Source organism: Podarcis vaucheri, assembly GCF_965113315.1.
Source record: "Podarcis vaucheri genome assembly, chromosome: 2".
NCBI classification, from domain to species: Eukaryota; Metazoa; Chordata; class Lepidosauria; order Squamata; family Lacertidae; genus Podarcis; species Podarcis vaucheri.
In genome coordinates, this window is record NC_138760.1 from 36,422,047 (window position 1) to 36,440,925 (window position 18,879).

Below are 18,879 nucleotides of genomic sequence, written 5' to 3' on the forward strand. Positions count from 1 at the left end.
TTTTAGTGTGGCAGCATCTACACTTTGGAACGCCCCGCCTTTTGATTTCAGACAAGCACGTTCACTGTGCACTTTTGGCACCTACCCAGGTATCTAGAATGTTGGTGTGTGTTTTAATCTGTTTTTAGTTTTTTACTGGTTTTAATTTTTTGTATGTTTTAAATAATTGTTTTTTACTGATAATTTCATTGCTTTATTCTTTTTGTAAACCATTTTGAGGGTTGTTTTTTTACAGTCAGGTGGTATATAAATTTTATGAAATCAATCAATCAAATAGATTACATTCTATAAGTATTCAATATGCTGTGACTATACCATATTTAAATTACACTGTAGTGTAATGATTTGCATTGCTGCATTCATGACCTGGCATTTTAAGGTGAAACAGAAGAGCCACTCTGCTGATCCATTCAGGGAGTATGTTATTTATCACTTGTGTAACGTATTCAGTGGCAAATGGTTTGTATACAATAGCTTCTCATAATAGTAGTAGTAGTAGTAGTAGTAGTAGTAGTAATAATAATAATAATAATAATAATAATAATAATAATAATAATAATAATAATAATATTTTATTATTTATACCCTGCCCATCTGGCTGGGTTTCCTCAGCCACTCTGGGCAGCTTCCAACAAAATATTAAAATACAATAGTCTGTTAAACATTAAAAGCTTCCCTAAACAGGGCTGCCCTAAACAGCCCTTCTCATCTTGCAAACTCATAAATATGAACAACCTAAAGTAATGGTTGACTCCATTGAGTACAGTAAATATAATAAAATTAAGCATGTACGTTTGATAACTGCTGAAGGAGAGCAAAAGTGTGTTCTCTTCTTCAACAGCCCTCACCCCATTTCCTTTTCTAATGAATAAAAGTATATTCCAGTTTAGTTAAATAAAACCTTCAGTCAGCACAACAAATACAATTAACATTTATAAATCACACAGGGCATTTGGGGAAACAATTTTAGAGGATATTGGAGGTAGGAACTGTTTCCAGATAAACATAACAAAGGAATACACAAGTTTTTAATCATAGATCCATGGGTGCTCACAGCTTGTGTAGTCAACAATTTCTTCTGGTGTGAACCATAGGTTGATTTCAATCTCAGCATTTTCTACAGAGTCACTGCCATGAATTATATTTCTGAAAGGGCAATAAAGTTGAAAAGAATTTGATCATAATGGTAATCAAACAGAAAAACATAGAAATAATAGTTTTATTGGCGGTTATGTTTTGACAAATGGACAATAACCCCTCCCCCCATATTACCGTAATTGTGCATATACTGCAACAGAGAAGTGTCTTTGCTGGATGTAACGTGAAACCCTTGTGTTTCAGTAATTGTTTGCTACTATAACAAGCTATTTCTTTTCCACTCCTTTGCACCCTCCTAAGACAAAGTGTTTATTTCCCACAGGGGCATATTAAACTGTGCGCAAAGTTTCCAAGTCTTAAATTTAAACCACAGTCCAAAGTTTTTATAATACTACTTGTTAGACAAGGCTATGGCGCTCAAAGGGAAAAACAATATCGCACAATGTATTCTTTGTAAAGGAACGCTGAGGTTCTACAACAGCAGTGTTTGATGCTTTTAGCAGGCCAGCCTCTCTCCATAACCTGTGCTGCCCAAGGCCATCACATGCAGTAGCATAAGGAAATGTGGCAGGAGGAACTATGGCAAAGACAGGCACTGAGATAATGAAAAAGGCAAAAGAAGCAGGGGCTTGTAAGGCTTGCTGTAATGTTGGGAAGCTACTATGAGAAGCACCAGCTGTTCAGGTCATAACTATTAATTTACACTCCAAATGTCTTTTTAAAAATACAGTCGTACCTTGGAAGTCAAACGGAATCTGTTCCGGAAGTCTGTTTGACTTCCAAAATGTTTCGAAACCAAAGTGCGGCTTCTGATTGGCTGCAGGAAGCTCCTGCAGCCAATCAGAAGCCCCATCGGATGTTCAGCTTCCAAAAATAGTTCACGAACCGGAACAGTCACTTCCAGGTTTGCAGTGTTTGGGAGCCAAAATGTTTGAGAACTACTGTAAGCTGTTCGAAAACCAAGTATGACTGTAGTAGTAGTACCATATTTTTCCGTGTATAACACGCCCCCGTGTATAACTCTTTGCACAGAGTTGTTGAGCATTTTGGGGGGAGGATTGCCCAGGGTTGCTTTTGGGGGGAGGGGATTGCTCACTCACCCGCCTAAACAACACTTCCAGAAGCCAACAAACGTCTGACCGCTCACCCCCAGAGGCTGCCTATCGCCCACCCAATCAATAAAAGCCCTTGATGCAGACACTTATCACATGCACTACCGTCGCTGACAATCTCCTGCTCGCGGCAGCAACCAATCCCCCATCCCCCCTCTGAACTACCCATGTATAAGATGACCCCTATTTTTATACATTAAAGGTAAAGGTACCCCTGCCCGAACGGGCCAGTCTTGACAGACTGTGGGGTTTGTGCGCCCATCTCACATTTATTGGCCGGGGGCCAGCGCTGTCCGGGGACACTTCCGGGTCACGTGGCCAGCGTGACATCGCTGCTCTGGCGAGCCAGAGCCGCACACGGAACGCCGTTTACCTTCCCGCTGGTAAGCGGTACCTATTTATCTACTTGCACCCGGAGGTGCTTTCGAACTGCTAGGTGGGCAGGCGCTGGGACCGAACAGCGGGAGCGCACCCCGCCGCGGGGATTCGAACCGCCGACCTTTCGATCGGCAAGCCCTAGGCGTTGAGGCTTTAGCCCACAGCGCCACCCGCGTCCCTTACATTTTTATACATTACTTCATCGAAAAAATCATTGTCTAATACACAGAAAAGTACTGTACGGTAGTAATAATAATAATAATAACAATAATAACAATAATAATGCACAGATATAATATTTGTATCCTAACTGCATGTAGACTAGAACTAGTTAGTAATTCCATTTTGTAAGACATCAATTCGGAATTTACCTGCCAACTTGCACACAGAAGTCACCACGAATTGTGCCAGGTTTGGAATCTGCAGGATTAGTTTCTCCCAGCATTACTCTTCCGGTCTTAACTACATTGAGGCCTTGCCATACCTTGAACAACCAAAGAACTGAGATTAAAACGATTGTTGCAGTAAAAGGCATTATATCACAATATTCTCACCAACTCCACCACCGTGTGAATAAGACAGCAGTGTGCAAACGGCCTCTCGGAATTTACCCCATCAGTGGACAGAGGAAAAAGCAGGGGACCATTTCACAAAATTCTTCCAAGGGGAGGGGGAGAAATTTTCCAACATTTGCTTAAGGGTATGGCTTCCCACTAGCAGTGCAATTTAGCACAGTTTCAATATTTTAACCTAAATCTTTTTTAAAATCTTTTTTTTCCCCTGGGTTGGTAGCCTGGTCACTATTTTACACCCTCCATAATTCCCTAGATTATCTATCCATAGTTCTGGGACATTGTGAAACAAACAAAAGGCTGTCATTATAAAATGCTTGAGGAAATTTGGGGAAATGGTATTAAGTGGCCTTCTTCTAGGGTGAGAAAAAGGAATGAATTCGGAAGATTTATCAGAAAAATGTCTTATGAGAAATTTTGACTCAGCTGTAATTAATAGAATTTGGTTGTAACTAATTAAGCTTTGAAGCTTTCCTTAGGTCTGTATGGACCGTGACCAGAACCAAGTACAGTATAGCATTATGCCCATTTAAGCCCCACTGGTTCTCATGGGACTTAGATAGCCAGAATGCATGTGTTGCTCACAGGAACATATGAATCTGGCTCTTACTTAGCAAGACCACTGGTCCATCTGTTCCAGCCAGTACAGTTTACTCTGACTATGAGCTATTCTATTTCATTTGGTAGCCTGTGGGGGGGGGGGGAATCCCCTTCTGCTTTTGTGGCTGAGTGCTGCTACATTGTGTATATTGGTGAGTCAGCCAGCCAAATTTCTTTGCTAAACACCAATAGCCATCACAAAAATGCAAATTTTCAGGTAGAGGGATACCTTTTAACAGAGGCGATCCCCAACACATTGGATCCCAACTTGTGTGATAATTTTATTATCTCATCTACAGTGGTACCTCGGGTTAAGAACTTAATTCATTCTGGAGGTCTGTTCTTAAGCTGAAACTGTTCTTAACCTGAGGTACCACTTTAGTTAATCGGGCCTCCCATTGCCGCCGCACGATTTCTGTTCTCATCCTGAAGCAAAGTTCTTAACCCGAGGTAATATTTCTGGGTTAGCGGAGTCTGTAACCTGGAGCGTCTGTAACCCGAGGTACCACTGTATTGGATTGCTAGAGAAAACATGATACCTTATGTGTAACATATTATCCCTACTAACCAGTAAGTGACAAATTTTACAATGATACACAGCAAACAACATCTTCTGTTTCTCTCTCTCTCTGGCCACAGATGCATAAATGAACATTTACAGTTGTACCTTGGTTGACGAATGGAATCCATTCCGGAAGTCGGTTCAACTTCCAAAACAATTGCAAACAAAGGCACGGCCTCCGATTGGCTGATTGGCCCCGGAAACAATGCCGACAGCCAAAACGGACGTTCGGGTTCCAAAGAACGTTCGCAAACCTGAACACTCACTTTCGAGTTTGCGGCATTCAGGAGCCAAAATGTCTGAGTTCGTCAACAAAGGCGTTCACCAACCAAGGTATGACTCCACAGGCATTCCATTGCATCTCTCCTCTGAACATAATGTGGGCATACGGTAGTTTAGAATCTCAAAGCAGCAAATGTTTTCCCCATTGCACTAATGGAGGGCTAGCAAGTCAGACACACATTTTAGATTTTTCTCTAATTACCACTCTAACATAAATAACGTGCTCATGTAGTCCCTTAAATAATGTGTGTGTGAAAAGTAAACAAACCATCATGTCATAAAAGCTCTGCTTCATTTTGTGTATTTTATCTGAAGGAAGTTTGTTCCTCCTCTTCTCAGACAGTAAAACACCATTTTTTTCTAAACTAGTACAGGCAAAATACTACATTATGGGCCAATGCAAGTATAGTGCTAAAGAAAAAAAAATGTTTGACATTGTTTTCAACCCCTATTGCTTGTAACACCTTATAAACTCATTGCTTTATTCCAATATAATCTTAAAGTGCTTAGCATATAGATAGTTTCACAATTAGCAAGAAGACATGTTGCTCAAATCTGCCAGCAGTTTTTGTTGCTGTTGGGTGCTTATCCACTTTTACAACAAAGGGGGGGGGGGATAAGGAATTGAACTGTACAGTGGCAGTGCCATTTTGTAGAATCTGAACCAAACGATTGGGGTTAATTTGAACATGTAGACGTAAGAGGCTTACACTGCAGATTCCAGAGTACATTTACAGATCTATTTCCATTCAAAAACTGTTAATTCAAGCAGGTCCCTAACTCCAGGTGTACGCTTTGACTTATACAGAAGCACATAAACTGTGGCTGGGTCTGATTTCTATATCCTTGAGTTTCTCCACCTCTCCACCATGCCCACCCACAGTCATAATTTGGATGCCTGCATCCATTGTGAATTATCAAGTATGGACAGACTGTTAGAACCGAGAGATGGCAGAGCCTAGGATGGTCTGGGCATAAGATGCAGTTTTCATCTCTCAGGTAGCAAGATGCTGTGACAACGGCAGCATCAGAGCTTGGACAAAGCACTGAATGGAAGGCAGCTATTTTTGTAATTCTCGCAGGCCTTGCTCATCTAGAAGAAGATAGAGGTTTGGGAGGGGTTTTTTTTACACTCGTTAATATTGCTGCACAGTTGCTACTTTTAACGAGCAATTGCTATGGGACGATGGGAGTTATCCCAAGGCAACAGTGCAGTTTTGCACATGTAACCTGTGTAGTTGCTATGATGACTGCTTATTTTTATTTCATTGCTATGTGACGATAATATTCTAATAGTGGTTATCTAAATGGGGCCATGGTTTGCCAACCTTTCAAAGATCTGGGGTTACAATTAGATCAATTAATTGGCCTTTGGCTGATTAACATTCCATGCCCTTTTAAACGTGTTTGTGAGAGGGCGTTATTGGTTGGTTTTTGTTCTCATTATGCGTTTTGTGTTCTCATTTTGTATTTTTGTGTCGTGAACTTCCCTGCAATCTTTGGCTGGAGGATGATATATGAATTTAATTAATTATCATGATTTGTAGTACTAATATTGCTAACTCTGAAATTCTCCATTTGAAAATATATTAAAATGGCAGTCTTTGCTTAGAACTTTACTTTCTATTTAGGCAATCACATTGTGTTACATTTGTTAATCATATTTTGAATCTGGGCATTATTTAATTTTTATTCTATTTAAGGAATGGAAGCACTTCCACATAAAAATGTAGAAGTTAGGCTCTTAGTGATATTGTGGCCTTGTCCATTATTAGTATCAGAGGTTGTTTATTATTATTATTATTATTATTATTCAGAGGTTTAGAACAAGCATATTGTTTTGTTTCCTTCCACAAGAATACATATAGCATATATTCTGAAGATGCAACCAAACTGCATCTCTTTTCTCAGTGTTTGCTGCATAAAGTTCATTTGCTTTTTAAAGAAATCAAGGTTATTTGCTGAAGACTTACCATGGCTACAACAGGTCCAGAGTGCATATATTTAACTAGCCCAGCAAAGAATGGCCTATCCTTCAGGTCACTGTAGTGTTCACTGAGAAGATCTTCAGAGGCCTGCAGGAATAAAATGCTTAGCATAAGAACTTAAGAGCATCTTATGTCAAATAAAATTAACTACAAGAGTAGTATTAATCCTTAAATTGCACGCTTGCTTGTCAAATATTGGCCCTAGCACTTTATTACAATATTGGTTTAGCTGGCTAGTACAGATTTTAAACAATATTTATTTTGGTTCATCCGGCAAGATGATTTCCACTCAAGTTAATTGAACAACACATTTGCACCTCCCAGAAAATCTGAAGCATTAACTTTAAAATATACCTCTAAGGACACACCTTTCCGACTAAGGACAGCTGCTTACTAAAATTAGAGTACTCAGCGTGGCTTTACTTTCTGCTAGATATTGGAAAGGATCCAAAATATTAAGTTATATTGTAAAATACTGGATCAGTGGTGTAGTGGAGCAGGAATGAAATGGGGCTACAGCACAGTTCCAGAACATTTATTTCAGAGCAAGAATCATAACAATAGCCGCCAAAATTCCAGGGTAATTGACAGACCCTCTGGCAAGTGAATGAGGCGATAAGGAGGCTTTTGAATTTTACTACAGTTTGTGACATATTAATATAGAGGAAATCAGTGAATAAGGATTAATATAGAGGAAGTCTGAGAATCAAGCAGATTCTTCTTTCTTTTTTGGGAGGGTACTTCTTCCTTGGAGGGGTGAATACTTCGTGCTAGCAGTATCAATGGAAATATTTATTTGCAAAACTGTTTGCATTCCTATTAAACTTACAGTTCAGTGAGTTTTAGAAGTTGAACCTATGCTGTCGGAAGTAAGCAGCACTGAGTTCAATGGAGATTTTCCTCAGGTAACTATGCAAATGATTGTAGTCACTACAAATGTCTCATTGGGGGTCTGAACCCGGGTCTCTCCAACATGCTAACCACTACACCACCCTTGGCCAGGGTTCTAGGCATTGCACCATAATGCACTCTGTATGCAATGAACTGGATATTATGCTATGTACTGCTGAGGGGTATGTATAGGTTGATCGACAGGTCATCAACCCAGCCACCTATATTTGTGGACTCTCCCTGGGGTCGTAGCTACGGAGGCTGCAATGTGCTGCAGTTCAAAACTGACTACTTCAATTTTATTTCTGTTCAGAGTCCGCTTTGACACAACAGACCGATAAACAACACATGGCAATTCTGCAACAGAATAACAATGCTTGGCAATACCTCGACAGAAACTTACATGCATGAATTTCATGGCTACCAGTTTGAATCCCTTCCTTTCAAATCGCTTGATAATTTCTCCCACCAAGCCCCGCTGTACTCCGTCAGGCTTGATGGCGATGAAAGTCCGCTCAGCAACTGAAGCCATTATCCTACTGCAATAGGAAAGCGGCAATATGATCAAGATCTAAATCCTGCTATGGCAGAAGTCTGGAGGGTTTAAAAAGTCTCAGTCTGCTGCAGCATTATGCAGTATTAGACTGAGGACAACCCATCAGTTAAGTGGATTAGGCGCAGTATACACACACTATTCATCTTACATCAGAGGATAACCAGCACAGCAGTGGTCCCACAAATGTGCCAAATAGCTGCATATACAGTCAGTTTAGCACTGAAGAATATAGAAACATTACAGTCAGTTATATTACAGGTGTATTCCAATTTACACAGAAACTGAGATATGGATATAGCCTTGTTCATAACTTTTATCTGGTTTTACAGGCATTTCCATATGTTCTCATAACAAAATTACGACACTGAGCAGATAAATGTGAAAGTTATCCCCCCGCAAGGCCCAAGATACTAATTACAATTGTTCAACTTGAAACATGGCAATTTCACTTTCCAAGTAATACAGAGGGGTCATATTTCATACAAGACCTAATGCCTGAATGAGGATTATGTATTTCACTGTTCGTACCAACTGAAACTAACAGAAACCTTATTTTCAGTTTGGTGTTTTTAGGATCAGAGTAGTTACAGATCAGGTTTTTGTACATTTTACTGATTGATTGATTGATTGATTGATAATAGTTATTTTACTGTAAACAGTATGCAACCTTGTAAGCATTTATAGGCTACATGTTTCTGATATACTTACTAAATTATATTTATTATGTTAAACTTCAAAGAGCTTTTCAGAAAAGTGCACATTTTCATAGGATAGAGAGAGATACACCTCAAAGGTCATCTAGTTCAACCCCCGTACACAGGAATTGCTCTACTATAGCTTCCCTTACAGATGGCTATTCCAGTCCCTATATATATCAAGGATACAGAACCTTTGGCCCTTCATTGGTCGGTGGACTCCAAATCCCATCAGCTCCTGTGACCACTAACTATGTTGGCTGAGTCTGATGAGAGGCTCCCTATCCCTGCTACAGCTTCAATAGCAAGAGTTTCTTATAGTTATATTATTGTACTGCATTGCATTATTTACTCATTTCACAAAAAATAGATACTGCTTGACTGTAAAAAAAAACCTCTTGAAGTAGTTTCCAAAAAGAATGAGACAATTAAATTTTCAGTAAAAACAGTTGAAAACATTTAAAGCATTAAAAAATTTAAAATCAACAGTAAGCTAAAAACAAGGTTTAAACACTTGTCAACATTCTACATATCTGGATAGGCTTGCCTAAACATATGGTTTAAGCATGTGCCAAAAAGAGCACAGTTAAGGCACCTACCTGTGGTCAGTGGGCAGAGTTCTGAAGTGTGTCACCTGTAACAGTTCTAGTTCTGCAGACTGAAGTGATTGACCAGGCCTATATGGGGCATGGTGATCTCGAAGGTGAACTTCGCTTCCCCAGAGACTTCTCAAATGCCCATGTGCTTGCTAGACACCCCTCCCTGCCTGCCTCAAATGCCTACACACTGCCCTCTAAGTATACTAATTCCATAAGCCTTCTCCTGCCTTCATCTCACGCTGTCATCCACATCCCTTTTCTGACATCTTCTGCAGCACTGCTGCTTCTGCCACACCTTATAACCTCTGAGACACCTCCGTCTTTTCCCCCAGCATCCCGGGTCTCCTTGAGCCATCTCTCCCACCCAGTTGTGCGCCCGTACCTGTCTGCCTGCCGTTGTGAATCCGCTCGTGCTGGTGGCTGTGGTAACACTGTCGCTACTACAGCCCCCAGCCTGGCTACAGCCCAGCCTCACAGTGGGACTCCTTCAGGTACATTCCCTCCTCACCATACCCATTAGCTGCCTTAGGTCTTCAGCTTATTGGCAAAGCAGGGACAACTTCCTGGCGCTTTGGGCGCCATCTGCCGCCAGCTTCAAAAACTGCTCCACAAGTTTCTCAGACTGGATTGCTGGCATCCATCTGTCTTGAGACAGACAATTGAGTGAGCCTTGGGGGTCAAGTTAGCAGCACTGCAACAAGCTCCCCAGGGTGCAAGGCTGGAAATAATAACAATAACAATAATAATAATTTATTATTTATACCCCGCCCATGTGGCTGGGTTTCCCCAGCCACTCTGGGCGGCTTCCAACAAAACACTAAAATACAATAACCTATTAAACGTTAAAAGCTTCCGAAAACAGGGCTGCCTTAAGATATCTTCTAAAAGTTTGGTAGTTATTTTTCTCTTTGACATCTGGTGGGAGGGCATTCCACAGGGCGGGTGCCACTACTGAGAAGGCTCTCTGCCTGGTTCCCTGTAACTTGGCTTCTCGCAGTGAGGGAACCGCCAGAAGGCCCTCAGCGCTGGACCTCAGTGTCCGGGCTGAACGATGGGGGTGGAGACGCTCCTTCATGTATACTGGACCAAGGCCGTTTAGGGCTTTAAAGGTCAGTACCAACACTTTGAATTGTGCTCGGAAACGTGTTCTCGGAAAAGTGGGAAGGGAGGTCCAGGTTTGCCCAGATGACAAGGCCACCCCTGCTGGCCTCGCTGGTATGGTCCAAAGTAAAGCACAGCAATATGCTTGGGCACTAGTTGGCTGTAGGATTTGCAGCAGGAGCTGTACAAGGCACCATCCAACCATCTTGGGGACTCCATTCCAGATTTGTGTAGGCTTTACTCCTTAGCATTTTCTTCTCCCAAAGATATCCTGCAAGGCAGCGGAGGTCTAGGATCAGAGTTTTCCTTTTTCTGGATGGGCCACCTTTCCAGATTGACCAGCCCCATCTGCCCCTCACTTCCCTCTACAGCACATAGAAGGAACAACAATAGCAATAACAACCTGGAGTTTCAAGCCTTCCCACTGTTACCCAGGAGGGGGGAGCAACCAGGTAAACCTCAGGATTTCGGTTGGCCCAAGGGTTTGTCAATCCTACTAGAGACTGGGAGTATTTTCATCCTGATTTTCTCCCCACGCACAAAGTTTGTGAAGGGACTAGACAACACCAGCTATTTATTGAGCATGCAGTCTGATGCATTTGCAGGGAGATTATATGCCATTAATGGATTAATTAATCACGTTGTTGTTTACTTTATTTTCCCAGTGCAACCCAAAGCAACTTACAATAAAACATTATGTCAAGCAACTGTTATGTCATACTTTCAGTACATTTCCCCATCACTTTCCTTATTGCAAAGAGAGAGAAAAAAGTTTTGGAGGGAAGCAGGTTTGTTGAGCAAAGGCACCATATTAACTTTAATTTGCTGGCATGTTCTTGAATCCCACCCAAAACTAGCAGCCACCCAAAACTATTCCCTCTTTAGCATCCTCACAAGCTGTTTGTTGTCACCTTTCCACATTGCATAGTATTGATATAATTTTAGTATCTTCACCTCATTTATCCTTTCGCTGCTTGCTTCTTTATTTGTACTGTACTTCAGCCTTTTGCCATTTGTCTTTTAATCCAATAATTGGATTGATCCTTGGTCTTTTTTTCTCCTTCCTGTGGTTGCCCTTGATCCTTTTATCCTCTGCCCTTTAACACTCAAGCTGTGATTCCAGACACACGAGTACCAGCATTTTCAGTGTGGCTGTTCCTACTAATAAAAGTAATGTTACCACCATCTCTCTCTCTCTCTGTACATCCAGTGTATGTATTTCCTTCCTATCATTTTAACAGAGAGAAAAACCTAAAATGGCAGATTTCCCTAAATGCAGACTTCCCATTTCTAATAATCTGTCAGTATTTTTCACCCAGAACTGTAAAAAGAGTTCTTATTGCTTTTGCTTACCATAGTTGTATCTGGAGGTGGGGATTAACCATTTCCACCTACACACTGTGGTCCTGATGAAATCCATGCCCCACTGAAGCTGCCATTGGCACCAAGTAATAAAGCACCCTTTTAGAAATAAATCCTATTTATGCGGAGAGCGCAACCAAATCCTGATAACTTATGGTATTCACAGATTTCCAGTGGTACAGTAGAGGTCCTTAGCTGTCCCCCAACTCAGGTTGATTTGAAGGAATAATAATAATAACAATAATAATAAATAATTTTATTATTTATACTTCACCCATCTGGCTGGGTTTCCCCAGCCACTCTGGGCAGTTTACAGCATATCTAAAAACATAATAAATAATAATTTGGAGGAACCTCCTCTTTTCTAGTCAGATCAAAATTCAGTCTTCCATTGCAGACTGTGCAGTTTGACTCTCTTCAGACCCAAGAGGGCCATATCCAGTGCTTCATCTTCTTCCTCTCCTGTACCCTCCAGCTCCCCAATCCCCAAAATCAGGCTTGGGGATCCTCTGGAGCATATTCTGGAAGATATTGTGGGGTGGGGTGAGGGAGAGGAGAGGAAATGGAAACAGTGGATACAACCCTTTATAATTATTTCCAAGTGACGGAGGTATGAGTCAGAAGTACACATGATACCTGTAAAGCACATTTGGAACACAATATTTCCCTCAAAGAATTATGGGCACTGTAGTTTACCCTTCACAGAATTACAATTCCCAGCAACCCTCAACATACAGTGCCCAGAATTATTTGAAGAGGAAAATGTCCTTTAAATGTATAGTGTGTACACAGCCCATGTGGTAGCCGGCTTGTGAGGGAACAGACCCTTCATGTCACTTTTGGAGAGAGAAGTTTTTTTACTCATTTCATTTCAACCATAATGAAATCATTGTTTATTTTTTTCTGCTCTTTCCTTTTCTGCAGTGAAAGGCTATTAGCTCCTATGTGAAAGCCACCTGCTGCTTATTCTGGCAGCATGACCTATTATTGGATTAGAGCATGACCTGCCCCTGATCTAGGGTCATCCAGACTTGCTTTCATGCTACATTTCTAGGCACAGGTCTGTGCTTTAAAGCTCCCTGTCTAAGCATTTTTTTAATTATTATTTTTTGGCCCCAGTGTTTTCCCCATGAAACCTGCTCTTTACTGCTGAATTGGAGCAGACATGCTATGTGCAATGTTATTAGCATTATCTATGTGGAAGCGGGACGCGGGTGGCACTGTGGGTTAAACCACAGAGCCTAGGACTTGCCGATCAGAAGGTCGGCGGTTCGAATCCCCGCGACGGGGTTAGCTCCTGATGGTCGGTCCCAGCTCCTGCCAACCTAGCAGTTCGAAAGCATGTCAAAGTGCAAGTAGATAAATAGGTACCGCTCCGGCGGGAAGGTAAACGGAGTTTCCGTGCGCTGCTCTGGTTCACCAGAAGCAGCTTAGTCATGCTGGCCACATGACCCGGAAGCTGTATGCCAGCTGCCTCGGCCAGTAAAGCGAGATGAGCACCGGAACCCCAGAGTCGGTCATGACTGGACCTAATGGTCAGGGGTCCCTTTACCTTTATATGTGGAAGCACCCCAACACATTTCAAACCCTCCCTGGGGCTCTGGGTGCCTGAGCACCCACAAAACTCCCCATGAAGGGGCTGGGCACCGGCAAATTTTGGCGCCAGGGCCATGCACACTGCATAGCACTGGCATGCACGGCCCCGGGCACTCACAATTGCGGGGCCAAGCTGTCACTCCTGCTGCTGGCAGAGGAGCCTCTGATTTCTACACACAAGCCTATTGAGTTTTGGGTGATCACAGCATTGGAGAGGGAGGCACTGTTGCCTGTTAGTGGGAGGGATTGTGCTTGTGCTCTGTATGTGGGCAGGAGTGACACCCATGCTGTCATTGGGCATGGATTGGTACTTTTTCTGCATGGGTAACTGGAGGTGACATAGAGTCATAGAGCTGGAAGGGACCCCAAGGCTCATCTAGTTCAGCCTCCTGCAATGCAGGAATCTCAACTAAATCTCAACTAAAGCATCCATGACAGATGGCTATCCAACCTCTGCTTTAAAACCTCCGAGGAAGGAGAGTCCACAAGCTATCGAGGGAGTTCGTTCCACTGTCAAACAGCTCTTACTGACATAATGCCAAGGACCTTCTAACAGTATTATCTTGGTCTCTGGTTTGCTGCTGGAGTGCATATGATTAGGACAATATCATGCACTGGCCTTCTCCTGGAACAGTGGGATTGTAGGATCAACATACCCAAGCATGATGTCCTTAAATACTCCTTGTGAATGACTGCCAGGAAAGCACCTTGATCCACGATTATGATCTTAAAGATTAAATCTTGCACTGAGACTCTGCGCATGCAACATACCAGATAATGTGAACCTCATGGTATGCATCTTTAGATAATGTCATATTCTTAGCTAATTCTGGGATCATGGTGCATTTTCTGGAATGTGCTCTCCCAATCTGATTCCTTCACTGTTGCCAGTGTACGAATGATCTAAAAGTCATAAGTCAAATGGTAAATATTCAACTTGCTAGCCATCAGCTTGAAAATACACTCTACCTGTGATGTTCAACCATTTCCAAATGTTAGATTTTTAATGACAGCTTTTATTCTTGCCTTACAGTCACCTATGTCAAATTGCCCATGCAAAAATACTAGATTGAAAGTCTTTATGTATAGGTACAGCATGCATTATTGAGAGTGAATAAGAAAAATAAAAGTGATTAATCCAAAGGCCACATTATAGCTCCAGCCAAAACATATTATGCCAAGGTACTTCTTCCAAGTGGTATTTAATATACCCCCATACCTGTTGATTTTTATTTGGAGTCCTGTGGATTCTTCTACATAGTCAGCCTTTGGGTGTGATGTAGTGGTTAGAGTATCGGACTAGGACGCTGGAGACAAGGATTCAAATCCTGACTCGGCCATGAAGCACACTGGGCTAGTCACTGCCTCTCAGCCTAACCTATCTCAAAGGCTTGTTGTGCTTATTAAATGAGGAATGGGGAGCACCACAGCACCTGAACTGTTTGGATAAAAAGGTGATATTACATGCATGCAATCAATCAATCAATCAATCAATAATACTTCCACCCTATACCGATTTACCTAGGAGTAAGCTCACCAAACAAAGTGTTATTTCTGAGTAAACATACATAGGATGGTGCTGTAAATAAATTGCAAGTCTTTGCTGCTCTCTAGTGGAAAATGCAATAATGGCTTTTACAGCACAGCACTGATAACTATATACTTGAAATAAAGGCAAGAATCGAAGGTAATTTACGCATACCCCTAGATTATTGTGTGAGCTTCTGCAGAAATATGTACAAGGTTGTTCTCCATTCATCACTTCCCTCACTGTTGATTTCTTAAGTCTTGTCAAGCAGCAATATTGTGAGCAGAAAACTCTGCTGAACATGCACTTGAGGTCATTGATACTACTGCAACTCATATTTAGTTTTTGCAACCAGCAGCTTCATTGCTTGAGAGGAAGAAGTACTACAGCGACAGTTGTCTAACTGTACCCCTGATACCAGGCAGGCAGCTGCGCTGTATCCATTTCAGTGCCTGCTTAAAACATTTTTGTTTAGGCAAGACTATCCAGAGATGTAGAAGTAGCTTTTGAAGCTACTGTGGATTTTAATATTATTTTAATGCTTTAAAACAGGCTTCCTCAATCTTGGCCCTCCAGATGTTTTTGGGCTACAACTCCCATGATCCCTACCTAGCAGGACCAGTGATCAGGGATGCTGGGAATTGTAGTCTCAAAACATCTGGAGGGCCGAGGTTGAGGAAGCCTGCTTTAAAATATATTTTAAACTTTTTTTTACCAAGAATTTTATTGTTTTTATTCTATATTTTTGTAAACCACTTAGATGCCTCCTTACAATCAAGTTGTGTATAAATTTTGTTAAATAAGTAATTCCCCTTAATGCTGAATCAGAAATGAAAACCCAGAAAAAAATATACAACCTGTTTGGAAAACTGTGTTCATGTTACCTGGGAATTCAAAGGGACTTCCTTCTGAGTAGGCATGTTTAGGGTAGCAGCCTTATTTAACTTGAAAAGTTCTCCACCTATGAAAGATTCCATTTTCCACCTCCTGACCTAGAGCTTCCTGTTTTCTACTCTTGATTCATGATGCAAGTGAAACTAGGGTCCTTTGCTGATGATTGAAAAAGCCACACTTTTTGATTAGATGGAATATAAGCCATGAGCAACATTTATGTATTCTGAGCTTTTTAAAGTGCTTCACTATTAAATAATAAAACTATGCTAAAATTGGCATGAACTTAGTGCCAATGAAGCCAAAAAACCACTCCTGGGTAAAAAAGTTGACAACACAATCCTATACAGTACATATTTACTCAAAAGTAATCCCTACTGAACTCAATAGGACTTTGTTCCAGGTGAGTGTGCTGGCTGGGGTTGTTGCAGGCAAAGGGTGATATCCAAGTATGTCTGTCTACTAGAAGAACTTCCCTTTCCACTCCTCCCCACTGCAGCACCACACATGCCCTGCAAATCTGCTTTGGAGGGTTGGGGGACAGTCTAGAAAAAATAATTTGGGGCTGCAGGGAGAGTTAGAGAGGAAGGGCAGGTCTGTGAAGGCAATATTGGATATCACCCAAAGTCACTTGGCCTCTTTGATTCTTAATGTCATGTCTTCTTGGGGAACCGCAATGCTTACTTTATACATACATTGAAAGAGCTTGGGGCAGCTTTATTAAGTGATGCATTACTTTAAATAAGTTAAAGCCTAAGCATAAATGGGCCTGTAGTAACATCAAATTGGGTTCCCTGCACTTTTTTTTTTTACTGCCTACCCCACCCATATCCCATATCCTTCTGGTCAGTTTGTGGCATTTCAGGAAAGCCAGGTAGTTGCCATTTTCTCTTATTAGGTCCTCTCTCATGCGCTACAGATATTTCCCTTGAAAATGTAACTATTCAGTGATGAGAAACATACTGTATTGAATGAAAAGCAAAAATATGAATATCCAGTGCTCTGGCAGGACCAGTAGAGGGAGCTCAAATTACCAACACATGTGAACGATTAATATAATAAATGTTGTTGCTTGCACAAGCATTAATATAGACCAGGGGTCAGCAAACTTTTTCAGCAGGTGGTCAGTCCACTGTCCCTCAGACCTTGTGAGGGCTCGGACTATATTTTGAAAAAAATAATAATGGATGAATTCCTGTGCCCCACAAATAACCCAGAGATGCATTTTAAATAAAAGGACACATTTTACTCATATAAAAACACGCTGATTCCTGGACCATCCCCGGGCCTTAGTTTGCCTACCCATGATATAGACAAAGTCAATCCTAGCTGTCAGAAAGTCTGTTGGTTACTTTAAAGTTTAAAAGACTTAAGCAAACTTAAGAGAGTTAGAGAATGAGATTTCAACATTCAAGAAAACAAAAAAAATAAAATTATTTGAGCTCGCCAGTTGCCCAAAAGAATTCTCTGCAGCATCAGTACCATAATTTGTTTTGGCTATAATGCCTTTGGCACTTCTGAGTTTTGTTTTCACAGAAAGTTTCCAGCAGAGGCAATAAGGAAGCAGAATCCGACTACAGTGCGAAATTGCCACATACATAATCTCTGCTTCACGCCCATGCGACAGACTTGACCTAGTGGCTGGAATGCATTCAGAACATCACAAGACTTAAGTTTGGACACACCCATCATTTTCCTTCCTCTGTTGCTACCACTCTGCTGCTTCTGAATAATAATAATAAAAAGACAGATAAGTCTTCTTCTTGTTCTTCTTTTCCCCAGAAGTCCAAAAGCCCCCCCTTTTTTCTCCACTCCGTTTAGCACATGTCATTTTCTTCACAGACAACAGTTGTAAATGTTTTTAACAAGTTACAGGCTATGCTCATTCCTGTTCTTGGCTGTTTATACTTTATAAAATCCTGTAAACTGTATTTTAGTACCTTTTTCTTTTGCCCTCTGACATTTTAGAGCATACTAGATTTTAATTGTTTCTTACATCATCCCACTTTCTCTTGAATCTGTTGAACCAAAAGGAGCGAAAAGAACCCCAACCAAATTTTGCTCACATTCATTCCTCATTATCTTTGTTTTTCTCCCTTCCTCATCCCCAGTGTCAAAACGTATATTGCAAGCACCTTGGGGCTGAGATATTTATTTACAAAACATCATTCTATAGTGTGTTATATGCATGATGATGTATAAATAACGTGGGCTAAACACACATTGTGAGGGTTACTGCAATCCTAGCCACATTTACCTCGGAATAATTAAACTCAGTGATACCATTTACAAAGACGTGAGACCGGTCCTCTACCTGATTACATTTAGGCAGGCAACAAAAAACATTTTTTATTCTGCTGGACTTTTAATGGTTTTTAATTTACTCGTTCCATTTAGCTCAGTTGGTTAAGAGTGTGGTGCTGATTACGCCAAGGTCATGGGTTCAATCCCCTTACAGACCACCTCCACTGAAAAAGGGTTGGACTGGATGATCCTTGGGGTCTCTTCCAATTCTACAATTCTTTGTATTTTCCTTTTGGCAGCACCCTTTAATTCCCATCGGAGCAACTGGAGAAAGCAGAAGTCTAAATGTTTTCAGACTTGAATATCTTATTTTCTTAGTCGCCTGTAATAAATATATTAACATACACAACAACATAACACATACACAATTTGAAAAATTCCTATTTTGTTTTCTTCTTGGGATCCCCTTGCAAGGGGTCAAAAGCCAGTATAAATAGGTTTTCATTATATACAAAGAAGCATGCTTAGGATTGCATCTGAGGAAGTTGGGCTGTCGTGTCATCATCCTAAACGGTGCCACAACGCTCTTGTGACTCTTTATGTGGATGCAAACCTTGCGCCTGAAGAAAAAAGCCCACCGGCTGGACCTGAGGATGTCGGAGGAGGCCTAGCTTCCCACGTTGCCCTATTTTCCCTCTCCCGACTCACTGACAGCGCCACGGCCACGCCCGGGTCCTGGGGCCCCGCCCAGTCCCACGCTCACCACACGTCAGTCAGCCTTAGCCCCGCCCCTCGCCCCCATTCTTCGAATGCTGAGGGGCGCC

At 41.5% G+C, this 18,879-nt stretch overlaps 1 protein-coding gene across 5 annotated transcripts; it reads right to left on the reverse strand.

Annotated features, from left to right (window-relative positions):
• Positions 1–536: 536 nt before the first annotated feature.
• On the reverse strand, positions 537–18,825 carry NME1 (NME/NM23 nucleoside diphosphate kinase 1). 5 transcript variants are annotated; one of them, XM_082211183.1, is made up of 6 exons: positions 18,694–18,825; positions 15,805–15,970; positions 7,887–8,022; positions 6,578–6,679; positions 2,960–3,072; positions 537–1,146 (listed from the first exon to the last, which is right to left on the reverse strand). In XM_082211183.1, the coding sequence occupies exons 3-6, from the start codon at positions 8,013–8,015 to the stop codon at positions 1,029–1,031; spliced, it is 462 nt and encodes a 153-aa protein (XP_082067309.1). In that variant the 5' UTR covers positions 8,016–8,022; positions 15,805–15,970; positions 18,694–18,825; the 3' UTR covers positions 537–1,028. The 5 variants fall into 5 exon arrangements, with proteins under 5 accessions (XP_082067309.1, XP_082067310.1, XP_082067308.1 ...); XM_082211184.1 differs by lacking the exon at positions 15,805–15,970; XM_082211182.1 differs by lacking the exons at positions 15,805–15,970; positions 18,694–18,825 and adding an exon at positions 10,838–13,933.
• Between the last annotated feature and the right edge of the window lie 54 nt (positions 18,826–18,879).

What these genes read in the sequence shown, in the direction of transcription:
- NME1 (XM_082211184.1), bottom strand. Translation starts at nt 8,015, where the DNA reads ATGGCTTCAGTTGCTGAGCGGACTTTCATCGCCATCAAGCCTGACGGA. An exon ending in TAGCCATGAAATTCATGCAT is followed by an intron (nt 6,680 to 7,886) that starts GTAAGTTTCTGT and finishes TTATTCCTGCAG; the next exon opens with GCCTCTGAAGATCTTCTCAG. An exon ending in CTGGACCTGTTGTAGCCATG is followed by an intron (nt 3,073 to 6,577) that starts GTAAGTCTTCAG and finishes TGGTTGTTCAAG; the next exon opens with GTATGGCAAGGCCTCAATGT.